General features: G+C 40.1%; 1 protein-coding gene across 22 annotated transcripts in view; it reads right to left on the bottom strand.

The window, feature by feature from the left end:
- The window catches only part of NCOA7 (nuclear receptor coactivator 7), an 82,814-nt gene that overhangs the window by 15,171 nt on the left and 53,645 nt on the right, over nucleotides 1-13,998 (bottom strand). For 8 of the 22 annotated variants that reach the window (XM_086876982.1, XM_086876984.1, XM_086876983.1 and 5 more), the window contains 6 exons: nucleotides 8,615-8,694; nucleotides 7,680-7,787; nucleotides 6,818-6,916; nucleotides 5,692-5,817; nucleotides 3,369-3,553; nucleotides 914-1,980 (listed from right to left, as the gene is read on the bottom strand). In XM_086876982.1, coding sequence (XP_086733108.1) covers nucleotides 914-1,980; nucleotides 3,369-3,553; nucleotides 5,692-5,817; nucleotides 6,818-6,916; nucleotides 7,680-7,787; nucleotides 8,615-8,694 — 1,665 coding nt within the window. The remainder of the gene's footprint in view (nucleotides 1-913; nucleotides 1,981-3,368; nucleotides 3,554-5,691; nucleotides 5,818-6,817; nucleotides 6,917-7,679; nucleotides 7,788-8,614; nucleotides 8,695-13,998) is intronic. The other 14 variants (XM_086876988.1, XM_086876990.1, XM_023924048.2 and 11 more) reach the window with 3 other exon arrangements.

The following is a 13,998-nucleotide window of genomic DNA, read 5'->3' as shown; positions in this document are numbered from 1 at the left end:
TTGAATTGTTAGTGTGACAAAAAAACCTGCTTATTGAACACTTATAATCACATTGAAGTTGCTGCCTTCTTTGTTTTAGGTGCACACATACAGCCAAATATCACCAGCAAGATATAAACCCTTATGAAAAAAAGGAAAAATTATTTAAAGAACAACTGTTCTTAAAATAAAGACTTCCACTTTACTCATCCTCCACCACCTGAGGTAAATCAAGGGTATGTCCACTGGTTCATTAAATTACCCAGAGGGGAGCATCTACGTCCCAGGACAGACCAGTGCTTAGAGGCACTGGGCTGCCACAGAAATGGTAATATGTGTGCACATGCTCTGAAGAGAGATTTCATTCTGGTATGTGCTTTCCTGGAACAGCCTGGATTATTTCTGACAATGCAAATAGCCTGGATTATTTCTGACAATGCAATGACCAATAAGGAGAAAAGTCAGTATGACTATACATGTATTCCCATTTATCACTTCTTCAAGGGTTTCCATAGCATGAGAGACACCACACGTGCAAATACTGTCAAGAATACTTCAGTGCCCCTGTTCACAGCTTGGATACTATCAGAAACATAACTGACAGATATGAGGCAATGAGGAGTGACAATTCCTAGGCCATGAAGTGTCCCTGCCAATACTGAAACTGGATTTACTATCCTTCTTCAAGTCAGCAAACAGAAATAAAGATTATATAAGCAGTGATCACTGAATGTGGAAAGAGCACACAAGCTACTTATCAAACTACGAGCTTAGAGAATTTGAAGATAGCAGGAAATACAAAACTCAAATACACAAAGGGTAAAAAAGAGACCAGGTATTACAGAAAGAAGAAATTTAGAGAAGGTTGTCAATTCAAAGGTTACCGTCATAATGCTGTCCAAGTCTCAGAGGAAACAAGGATAACGAGACCTACCTTCAATTGGCACTTGAATTTTCTGCAGCAGCCACAGTCTGATTTCTGATTGATTGTCTAACTGTGTTTCTTGACAGGTCTTGTCTACAGCTGGTACTAATGAAGAGTCCACAGACTCTTTCAGATCCTTTTCCTCTGCTGCTGCTGAGCTGATTTCTAATGAAGGTGCTTTCCTTTCAACACAGCAGGAATCAAGCTCCATACTTTTAACTGTATGGACTTCATTAGCTTGGGACTTTGAACAGCTAAGTGTAAGGTCTATGCCAATTGCTTTATTGTTTTCACCTTTCTGGATTTCAGCCTTGTGTAAGTCTTCAGATGACTGAGACCCATTTCCATCTTTATTGAGGTAAAATTCAATAAGTTTATCTTTCTCTAGCTCTTTCTTAGTGTCCAATTCAGTCTCCACCTTACCTGTCGGGGTACTGACACATTTGTTTACTTCTGGAATAACATCTTGCTTTTCACACAGCTCTAAGTCTAAGTCAGCTTTAGGTTCAACACTGTCCTTTTTTTCCAAGGAATCAACTGTCAAGTGCTCCGGGACTTCTGTAGTAGGTTTGGTTACCTGCTGCTTAGTTCTCCCCAAGTCCCTGGGGTCAGCCAGCAAGCCTTCCATTACTGATATTTTCCTGTCCAACCCTCTATCCATATGAGATGATGTCTTTTCCAGCTCAGTAAAGTGATCCTCTCCTTCTCCTAGAAGGGATTTTTCTTTGGTTTTGGTATCTGAAGCATTTTTTTCCCTGGAAGGGTCCTTCGTACATGCATCTGCATCAAACTTTTCCAAATGTTCAGTGGCAGTGATGTTGTTGGGAAACTCCAGAGACTTTGATTTGATTGAGCCTGTACTCTCTGATGACTGAAGAACTTCAAAATCAGCAGACTTTTCCTTGTCTGGAGGCTTTATCTTTTTGGCACCCAGAGCAACAGATGCATCCCCATTCTGCTGTCTCTTTTCCTTGCTAAGGGATTTGAATTTGCTGAAAGGATTGATATCTTTCTCAGAGGATAGGTCTTCCCATTCTCCTGGCCTGTACAGAGGACAAAGATCCTTTGGTATGTCACTGTCAGGGGAAATGATGGATGTACATACAATGTTAAAAGCAAAATGGAAACAGAAAAAAAATGAAAAGAAAAACTAAACATCAACTTAACTTAAACCATGAAACTCAACGAAAAATAACTTTCTCCAAAATAAACATACAGTACTGGAAAATAAGGGACTTTAAAGACAATGGAGAAAAATGCTGAAAGTATAATACCAAAATAAAATGAGTAAACCACTTGGCAGAATATGCCATGTGGGTGAAGAAATGTAACACATGTAATAAGAATGTGCAAGTCATCAGAAGTTCCATAGCAAAAAAACACAGGACATGTATTTAGCTGCTGCAATTTAATTCAAATCATAGTAATATTGTAACTTCCCACACCTGACAATGAGTCAACATCTACAACCATCCATGCTTCCCTAGTCAGTACAAATATATTTTTGAGAAAAACAAATCAGAGATAATCCTGTCTGAACATGTTTATTGCAGAACAGTAAAAGGTAACACAGTAGCTTTCTTCTTTTATTTGTCTCCACTATTCAAACATACTGTTTGAATGCAGGCTTTCTCAAATGTTTCTTTTTAAAGCAGGACAATCATAAAACATTTAAAAATTAAAAATCCTGAAAAAACGTATCAGCATAAAACTTGAGTTGTTTGTTACTGCTAAAACTCTGAAGAGAATGAGAATACAAGATCCTCATCATGCAAGAATTGCTAAGAAGCTATTAAACACTCCAGAAATGAGTGTAGCAAGTATCCAGAAAGTTTTTCTTGAAATGAGAAAAAGGAGAGAATTCAGTGAATTTCACTGTTCAAACAGGTATTGCCAATAAGAACAAAACCCTACTTAGAACAAATGGATAAGCAGTGTCTGGTCTGTGCAAAAGTGAAAGTAGCCCAACCCAGAAAGTCTATTATGTGTTACAGATTGTAACTATCAATGCATTTCTGGTTCTGGATAGAAGTATTCCACAGTCTGGTGTTTCTGTAACTCCTGAAAATGACAGCTAAGGTGCTGTTATCTTCAAAAGTTTCAAATACTCCTCTGAGAACAGTCTTGGTAAAACAATAATGGTTGAAATTTAAACCTCTTTACATCCACTGAAAGAGCTCTAGAGAGAGGTCAGTGGAAGAGCCCAACTGTGACATATTACAAATGGTTTTATTAATTACTGGTTTGTACTGATCTCCTTTGCACTTTGGTTCTCACATTCATGACCCAATTGTGTTTAATGCCACTTTACTGTTCTAAAGAACAACACAAGTGAATCATTCCTTTGCTGGCACTTTACTCTGCTGCACTAAAACTCTTTCCTTCCATTCCCCCTTCCCCCACCCCCTTTCCATGACCTTACTGAAAATCTGCAAATGTAAGTTCAGGGAAGAACACTCCTTACGATGGCAATGCATCTTTAATCTTCATGTGAGAGATGTCATTGTAGAGAGCTATTGAGACAACCTCCTCCATGGGGCAGATGAGCCCATATTCTTCACAGCCATTCTCAATTACCAGAGGATCAGACTTATGTGGGTCAAACATGATGTTGTTTGGAGTTACTATCATGACTCCTCCAACGACGCCCTAAAACAGAAGAGCCGGCACATGACATGTAATGCACTTACCGTTGGGTAATGGATTTTAGGCTACTATCCTAAAAAGCAAAACCACTTTCCTGTCTCTTTATACTGTGGCATGCAGTGTTTGCCAGCAAAATACTTTGCTTTCCAATTGCATCAAGTCAGACATTGTAAGGAGAGAAAAGTAAAAAATTCTTAGTAACATCCAAGTTCCTGGCTGGTAAGGAAGAACATCTGAACTATTCAATTTTCAGTGCTGGCTGCTACTAGCTAAAGATGTGATTGTCAATCAATCGCAGATGAACAGATTAGTGGATTAATTTTTTTAAAAAACACTTAGCATTTTATTCTGGATGCAGCTACTTTGATTTGATCCATGAAATTACATGCAACCAACACCTGCATACAGTTTTACTCATGGAAACATCCAGGTTGCTATGCCAAGTTCACATCAGAGGTCCCCCTGATCTACTTTCCCAGAGGTACATGCAAAAAGCTTCTCCATACAGTGATCTGAGACAGCTTCTTCCCCACCTAGAAACAGCTCCTGTGATTGGTCCAAGCATATTCTGCACAGCTGCAGAGGACTTACTTAAGTCTCCAAAATGTGCTCTAGCAATGGATTTGATACAATCAACCATTATTCAGCATCAATCCATGGCAACTGATCATTTTTCAAGACTTAAGAAGATTTCCACTGTCTTGCTTCTGCACCCTCTCCTCCAGATGAACTACAAAATTCACCAACTCAGAAGCTGTGTGTAAATCATGACATCTGACAAATGGGAGACAGATCAATTGGAATGACCCACACTGCAGATACTAATTACCCAAGGTCATCTGCAGGGCAAGGCTCATAAATAGGTAGGTAAAAGACCACAAGCTTGGTTTGTGGGGCTTTTTTTTAAAGCAGTAAGATACCAAGCTGATGGGCTTGGCAGTGGCAAATGAGTACATTAATGCCTCCTCCTTTATAAAGCAAAGATTTCACATTTCCCATTTGCTTCTCCTGTATGACTCAGTTGACAAGCTTGGTTTGTGTTTGGATACCAGAATCAAAACAAAGTGCAAAGGCTTCTCCCAGAAGCCCAAAGACAATACATCAGTAGACCGTACCTCCCACCCAGCCACTGCAGGCAACAAGGGATTTCAGCTACACTGACAAAGAAGCTGTCTCATTTTTGATTGCTCTGACTGAAAATTACTTGTTCCATCCTGCAGCCATAAAATTGGCAATCTGTATCCTCTGCACCTAACAAGCATCACATAGCAAGTGACAGTACTGCCGTAATTTACATGCAAGACATCAAGTAGTTCTCTATTACGTTCTACAGAACAGCAGACTGTAAAATTGCAGAATTGTTAAATACAGTCTACATCCACTCAATGCAAAAAGAAACCAGAAACTGTAGGTGTAAACACATCCATCTTACAAAAATCAGGATAAAGGGGGGGAAAAAATGTTGAAACGACAATGATTAGCATCTCCAGTGTAATAAATTCCAGAGAACTTGAAAACCCAAACAGACAGACAGTTAACTGAAACCAGAGTCAACAAGGACAGATATATCAAAGGCAGTTCAGTAAGACAGTGTCTTGCAACCTTGAGAAAGGGGCTAAAATACTACCCAAGTTTTGTGCCTTTACTTCTAAAACACTTGCTGTAATTTAGGATTGCAGTCCTAGCATATGTTACAAGAAACAGAAAGAGAAGACTGCATAATGCAATATTTATCCTTTTATTAGGCTTGCACAACATTCATTAGCAAGTGCAGAAGCAACATAGACCTATATGGAAACACTGCTCTGGAAACAGTTAAAATTTATCTTCAAGTCATAAATGAAATAGATTAACATATGCTCATTTTATAAAGCTGTTGCTCAATTTGATGGAACTGGACAACTAATCCTGACATGTCATAACTCTGAAGTGCAATTCTCTCTGTGTATCTAGCAACACACAAGCAAAAGAACAAAATTATACAGCATATCACATTATCAACAAACATAGCAGCTATAGATAAAGCCAATGTAACTTTTACATTCTTTAAAAGCAGGAAGCACATTTGACTTTCCCAGTATTCATCTCTCATTTATCCAAAGAGCATCTCAAACAATGCCCAAAAATCAGGTTCTACCTACCTTACCATCTGTGAAGTAACGACAATTCATTTTTAAAAATTTGACAACCACAGGTTCATCTTCTTCTGAAGTAGAGGACAAGACTCTCTCCACTGGTTTGAAAGCCTTTCTTGCCAAATCAGCATCCTTAGAAAAGTTCAATGCAGAGCAACAGGATGAGAATCTTGTATTTCTAAATTTTTGAAAACTAAAAAGCCAGGTTCAAACAATCATTTTGCATTTGCATAAAGAAGAAAAGCAATGGTCATGTATGTAGATACACATGTACACTTCCCACAGTATCCTGTATTGAAAAAAAGAATAACCCTTGGAATCTTACAAGAAACTCCATAGAAGTAACAGGCAAGAAATTAAAATATACCAAGGCAGGCCAGCTCACCAAAATTGAATTATAAGCTCTCATTAGGGAGAGGGCCTGCCCTGAGACATCATCTACACTGAAGGCTTCTACTCACAAAGCACTGGTGTGATTCCTCAAGCAGATGGCATCAGGTAAGGTTAAACACAATTATACACTCCAAGTTTCTCTCCACTTTTGATAGTGATGTATTTGAAATGACTAATTACTTTAACCTCAGCAGATGTTAAAGACAGATAAACTGCCTAAAAGTCATCACGGCCAATCACCCTTCTAAAGAAAATGAAATATCAACTATGCCGAGGCCTTTTACAAAGATTAAATCCAGCAGTCTTGTCTAAAGACAAGTCTGTATATGGGTACCAGCACAATTTGTTAACTAAAGAGAAACTGACTGCTCAGACTAAACTGCAAGAATGCCAGTGCAGGACTGAGGGTCTGGAGCAGAGCAGCATAAAAATCACCGGTAGGAAACACTAAATAATTTTTCATATTTTGCTTTCTATTCTTTAAAGACACTATTTTTAGTAATTCTGACAGATTAAGGCCCAACTGAACTTGCAATGGGTTTCCACATTTTGAATTCCCTAAAATCTGGAGTACTTTTAAGACAACAGTAAATCTTATAGTACAGCAAACTAATTTAACACAAGACACTACCTACAAGGTCCGTAAACTCAAAACAGTGTTATTTACAGCCTTGATTCTCAGCTTCAGAATCAGAAAATATTTTGAAAGTTTAAGACCAGTGAACCATGTTTGACTTACAGGGAGTTTATCATATTCAGCATCTGATGATGAAGGAGAAACAGGAGCACCAGGACTTGAAGACAGCCTCTCAGCACTTGTATCTGGCACAAAGAGAATCTAAATACAAACAGGTATTTCAAAACAGTGAGGCAAAAGCTTTAGAAGGTTATTAACTGTGTTCTATTAGAAAAACAGCACAATACTGATCACTCATATCTGCAATGTACACCTTAAAAACATTCAGAAAAATGAAACTGATTTCCTTATTTCAGCTTTTGTCTGCTAGGTATTCTTAGGCAAGTCACACCATCGCTCTGTGCCTCAGTTTCCCTATCTGCAAACCAAGACACTTCAACCTCCTCATGGCTGTGAAGCAGAAGTAGAGATCTGCTCTTTATGAACCCGGTGTTAATCTTCACACTTACATTTCCAGTCCTGGACTCTCCTGAACAGTCTCTCTCCATTTATTTCTCATCTTACAGGAGACTGACTCATACCCAACATAATGGCACAAAGCCATTTCAGTTTCTGTCTCTCTCTAATTCTTTAATGCCTTATAGATTGCATTTATCCAGACTTCCCAATAATCCAACTCCCTCGTAACAGCTGTATTATTTTCTTGAGCTTCAGAGTCATCTTTAAGCTTTAGTGACAGCACATAAATAACAAGTCAGATATGGCAATTACAAAGCTTCCCTTTCACACCAATTCCAAGTAATAATCTACTGAGTTTCAGTTTGTGGGAGGGCTTTAAATTACTGTCCATTATCCTTGTATCCAAGTACCTAAAAGACACACATAAGTAGTTAAAAACTTCTCAATACACAGCAAGTAATTATGTTTCAGGTATTAAAAAACCCCAAATAAATAAAAGATTTACCTGGCCTGGCACAATTGTCTGTGTGAAAAGCTTATTGAGCTCCACAAGCTTGTTTGGGGTGATGTTGAACTTTAATGCTATGCTGTTTATGGTGTCCTGATTTCCAGCCTGAAGAAAGAGTTGATGACTAAGATACCATACTGAACACAGCACCACACATGAACTAAACCCATTCAACAGACTGTTTGCAGGGATAGACTTGATAACCTCAACACCCCATCTATTTAATAACTTAGGTGATAAACCAGTATCAAAAAAAGGACAGAAATATTCTTTCACACCATACAGTAGATAAAATGTAGAGGTGTTACAGGTGCCCCTCTCCTTTTCTCTTAAAACTTTAAAGCAGCACAAGTGTATTTAGAACTGGTCTGGCAAGGGGGAAAAGGTCATACACTGCAAAGTTCACTACACCTCCAGCAGCCGCAGCATGTCAGGCATTTGTGCAGTTCCCAGCTGGGACACCACCTTCCACAGAGGCTCTGTTTGGTAGAGAGTGGAACGCATTTAGGGACCTGAGGGCTCACACAGGCATTTTGGGCAGAGCTAGGACATTGCTGCCCTGCTCCAGCTTAGAGAAACCAATCTCATCAAGCACAGGTCAACTGCTTGATGACTTAAGCAACACGGCAGAATGGGAATATTTTTCAGAATAACAAAACCATAGCTCTACTAGAGAGCCATAATGCAGAAGTAAAAATTGAACTGGCAGCTGCAAGAGGCAGAGATCCTGGGTTGGACAGAGATTCAATATGTGACCCTAGCTCTCCTTATACTGTGGTATTTCAATGGTATCAATAGGCGCAATCCCTATTGAGATAGCTGCAAACTGAGAAAGATTTAGTGCTTACAGTTTTGTGCCACTGCCTCCCTCTCAGTGTCAACAACTCCACTTTCAAAAAGCAGGCATAAACACACCACACACCAGAACTTACTGTATATTCTATGGTACCATGGGGCTTCTGAGAAACCATTTTCTTCTCTTTCTTTTCATTGGTTTTGTTTTGATTGTCATCTAAAGAGCAAAAAGAAAAAAATTCAAGTAATTGACTGCCAAGATGTTTACCTTTCAGTATGTTTTGAAAGAGATCTACAGTATGTACAAATTGCAGCTGTGAAGAACAACAAGAGGACACATTAAAATGCCTATTAGCCATAAGACTGAACTGTAAGACAAGAAAACTTCATCAAGTACAGCAGGTTTAGTAATTGTTCAGGAACTCTGCAAGAGTAATGTATATATGATTAACAATTATAGCAATACACAACTGCTCCCATGGTTTTTTCTGTGATTCCTACCCTTGGCTGGGTACAAGTACTTTGTACCATCAGGTGAATATACACACATCTACTGCCTTGGTACAACCACAACAAATATTGGTTAATCACCACTTCACCACAAGTACATTCTATTTAAACACTAATCTCTGAAGGTAAAAGTGTGTCAAGAGTCCTGCAAAGCATTCACGTATACAGCCAAGCATGAAAAAGCAGAAAGTTTGTGCGGAGACTTTTTCTATAAGCTAAAATACACGGAACTCACTGCAGCTGCAGAAACCCTTGCAGGACCCAAAAGGCATTTGTGAGCTGTCAGCACCAGAGCTCTCTACTAGAGCATGGTAGAGATTTCCTACCATAAGAACTCTTATGACAGCAGCAGGATGGAGCTGCCCAGCCAGCCCAAGCCCCAGAGACTTCCCCTCCAAACCTGAGCCCAGACCCGCATACCTGGGGGGGGTGAGGGCAGCATGCAGCCCCAGCTCCAGGAGTGCGGATGGGGTGCCAGGAGGCAATTCATGGCTCTCCCTGCCTGACTGTCCCCAAGACCGTAGAAAGGTCCTGCTGCTGCTGGCAGGATGCTGCACCCCAGATGAAGTGGGGGGAGGCAAGAACACAAGGCAAGGCTGGGCCCAGCAAAACCAGCAGCCAGGAGCAGGGACACACTGTCCTCCTGGGAAGACTCTTCCTGTGGTCCAAGCCAGCAGCTCTGGAAGATCAGGGAGGAAAGGACTGGGAATGGCAGCGCAGGGCTTCTGACTTGCATTCGGGCTTTGCTGCAACCTTTGCTATTTCCAGAGAGCAGGAGGCAGATAGTAAAAGGAAGGGCGAGGACTCGCCTGCCACACTGTAATGTACACAAGAAACAAGGAGGGGCCCAGTGTGCTGCACCTGACCCTTCAGCTGGCCCATGTCCACAGCAAGATGAATGCTGTGGGGCTGCCTCAGTGGTTCTGCTCCCTCAGTCAGAAGAGACTCCCAAGAGCCCTGGACATGCATCCAGGTGTTACTGCTGGCATATCCCACCCATAACCTGCCAGGGATGCAGTCATGAGAAGTGCATTGGTTAGGAACACTACAGATAAGGCAATGGAGGCAGAAAGTGTGTAGAAACCAAACACAGTTTAAGTACATGCACATAGTGTAGATGGCATGAGTGACAGTGGGAAGGAGGGAGGGGAAGATCAGGATGCTGCTGGCTTTGCCCTGATAGCATTTTGAAACCCAGCATCACTCAATGATCTCAGACACTTCATCTCTGAGGCTGAACACCAACACTGAAACTTTTTAAATTAGCTTTCTTACTGTGTTTTCCTGACCATTCGTATTCACCATTGTCAGACCACGTTTTGCTGATCAAAGTGAAAGCAGTGTGTGGAAAAATAGTCAATGGCAGCATTATCAGGGCACAGTATTAAACCATCAGAAACACAGTGACAACTGTGACATGACAGCCAAAAAACTTGAGAAATACTGGAAGTTTTCTTTATCCATTTCCTACATACAACTGCCAATATGGTACAATCCTGCCTGAAGAAACGCTGCCAACTACTGATCTCAAGCTGTTTTGTCCTACCAGAAAATACCACTTCAATTAGACCAGGATAACTATAATTGCAACTATGTATCACACCCATGTAAGCAAACAACTTGAACTTTTTGTGACCTTCCACTGGAGAAACACAAGAAAGGCAGACTTCACCTTCTAGTTAATTGTTTGGTCTAGCTGGAAAAAGTAGACAAGTTTTCAGGTATTTTACCCTTACTTATCTCTCTACACAAGGTAGGAAACAATTAAGAGCAATAAGCTCACACTAACTAGACATACACCAGCAAGACCTCAGAGAGGGGGCAATAAAAATAAAGTAGACCAGAGAGATGTAGAGAGAGAAAGAGATTTTGCACCTGTTGAATGGGAAAAAGTTTAAGTCTGGATGGGAGAAATTGCAATACACAATAAAAGCAGTTTCTCTGAAAGGCTTATAATATTTGTTATTAACTAAACATTTTTTGTTCCAAAGCCTTGTCTGAGCTGACCATAACAGCAACCACCACACCACTGTGGCACAAAAGACCACAAAATAGCACTACAGACAACTTTCTCCCCTGCAGCTTCCTACTTGGGAAGTAGGACACCTCTCTTTCTCCCCCTGCAAAATATCAGTATTTTCCAGGTCCTCCCAATTGCATTGCTGCTAAGTTTGGAGATTAAAAAATACTATCCAGGAAAATATTATAACCTGAAATACTGTATTCACAGGGGACATATAATATACTCTAGTTCCTGGCTGACAGGACTGTGAACCTGTTTGTTTAGTAGGGCCCTGAACACAAGCATGGTACAAGAGAGAAGAGCGAACTAAATATGCACACATAGTTGAAAAACTCTAACTGCAAGACAAGAGAAAGAGAAGCTTGAAAGAAAAGCTGAGTTCAGATTAAACAGAATACCGTGATTTTTTTGTCAAAAAATGTTAATAAATCCTAAATAACTTGAACAATTAGACACTTTTCTTTCACACCTATGTGCAAGAACACGTGTTGTATGTCTGTTTAGCTACAGGCTGAAAGAAGCAGTCACAGTCTGTGAATTTGTCTCCTGAAACCAAAATCTGACATTTTGTCATATTTGGATATTGTTGGATTTGTGTTTGGATAGTTTTTTCCTCAACCCCCATTGCCCTTCTTTTTCTACGCCAGCAACTACGGGTTGAGAACACTGTCCATATATTATGCCTAACTACTAGACAGGTTTGGGCAATTCAAAACCACATCCTAATTATCTGAATAGTGTAAATTCTTAACTAGTCTATGTTTTTAATTGTGCATATAAAGATTTAAAGTCATAAATTAAAAATTTCACATCTTGAGAAGAAAAAGTTGCAATGAAACCATTAAACCTGACAGGTACTGCTAAGCCCACATACTGCACACGTGGTGAGGCTGAGGTCACAAATCATGCTCCACATGAACGGTTTACAGCAGTGACTGGAAAGTCTGGCAAAACAACACACCACAATATTCTGTCTCTCCAGTTCCCCTCACTTTCTCTCATTTCTCCTCCAGGAAGCCAAATGTTTTCTGACATGACCTGAAGGCAGGTACCTCTAGCATAGCCACAAAGACATGCACACCACATGCAGGCATGATGGAAGCCTCAGGAGCCACATTTCTTTCAGTCAGAACTAGATGAAGAGCTCCACAGGCTTTAAACAACTGCCTGTGGCTACTTTTTGAACTTGAACATTTGCTTAGTGGTGAAATGACTCACGATTCTGCCTCCCAAATTTTCCTGCACTGCATGTACACTGGAGATAGGATTGCACACCCATGAGAAGTGACTAGGTGTTAATGCAAATTTGATCACACCGCATTTTTAGGCAAAGGGCAGAGTGGGTGGACTGAACCTTTCTGGTTTTGGAAAACTTGAAAATTTAAGAATTATATAAAAATAGCAAAAGAATAAGCAGTGAGAAAAAGAATGCCAAGTGAGAACAGGCAATAAAATACAGGCTTACTGAAAACAGGTCTAGAATGTGAATTTTTCTGCCCTTAATGATATATTTGTATCACAGTTTCCTAGCAGACTCTTGATGTTTCATTTAGCAGTATTACAAGAAACCTTACAAAAAAGAGTTACCCAAGAGTAATTTGGAAAGCAACTATTGAAGGAGTATGATAAAGAGGTCAATCAGTTTATCACCCAAAAGACCTTGACGCATGATAGGAGAATTACACCTCTGCAACTGTGTAAATAGCTCTGTAAGTAGATAGAATAGGTCAAGGAGCATCAGGAGTCCCCTGGGCTGCCCACATGGAGGAGAGGCCATCACCCCTGCAGGATGATTCCATCAGCACCGATGCTACAGACCAACCTGCCCAGCCCAAATCAATGTGAGGTGTGGCAATGCTGACAGTGACAGCTGAACCTGCCACAGGGGTCCTCAGCCACCAGTCAGCCTCATGGCTGGTAGTGCTAGCAGGAATGCTGAAGCAAGTAAGGGGACAAAGGACTGACCACTTTCCACACCTGGCAAACAAACTCTCAGTAGCCTGAGAGGATAGATGCAATGGCATACTTGGTGCAAAAGTCCATTTTACTCATTAATTTCTGTCTTACCAAAGATTTAGGCCACATGTAAGTAGGGAAATCTTTCCCCTGATTAGCTCCTTGGCTTCTAGAAATCACAGATTTCCCAGAGTAACAGTACTGAATTGTAACTGTTCAGTAACTGAACTCCTCTGTTCTTTCAAGAGCTCCACACCAATTCTATGCCAATGAACTACACAATGAACCCACACTAACATGATGTGCTCATAAAGCAGTGCTTGCCTTCTTGTACTTCATACTTAATTTCACTGAACATCCTAATTAATGCTATTTTAGAGTGAACAAATAAATAGTCATTATTCACCTTCTGCATACCATTAATGATATCACAGATTTCTAGCATCTTTTCTTAGTTACTTCATTTTTTCCAGCTGACTAATCCTATGATACTTTGGACTCTCCTATTTCTTTGATCACACAGGTTAGCCTTTCTGTTAGCTTTCCCTCTCCTACTACATTCTTTTTGAGATGAAGTAAAAAACAAACACAGATTTTAAGCTATGAAAAAAACCAGTATGTTTTGAAAAAAACCAATGTGCTGGTGACAGAAAAGAGGGTTTCCTTAAACCTGTATGACACTAGTCATTTTTCCACATCACACACTAATCATTTTTCCACACTGCTCAGTATGTCACTGCTGTTTCAGGACATTCCAGACCCACATCTCTATTACAGATTTGTTAGAAGCAATAGAATTATATTTTGTCCTAGCCAAACACCGGGACAAAGGAGTGAAAACTTACAGGTAGCTTAAAAGAATCTGAAACACAATAAACTTGGGGGAGAACAGTTATCCCTCAGAGTAACTTAATCAGGGTATGGATAAGAAATCAAGCAAACAAGACTTCCTGAGGTAGTTTCCTTATCAATGAATGAGGACTGATACCAATTATGGTAACAGAGATGGAGTACAGTAAGTATCACTTAAGT

This window comes from Cyanistes caeruleus, chromosome 2 (genome assembly GCF_971803275.1).
Source record: "Cyanistes caeruleus chromosome 2, bCyaCae1.hap1.1, whole genome shotgun sequence".
In the NCBI taxonomy this organism is placed as follows: Eukaryota; Metazoa; Chordata; class Aves; order Passeriformes; family Paridae; genus Cyanistes; species Cyanistes caeruleus.
Note: the sequence above shows the minus strand (reverse complement) of the source record. Positions and strands in the feature narration are given on the sequence as shown.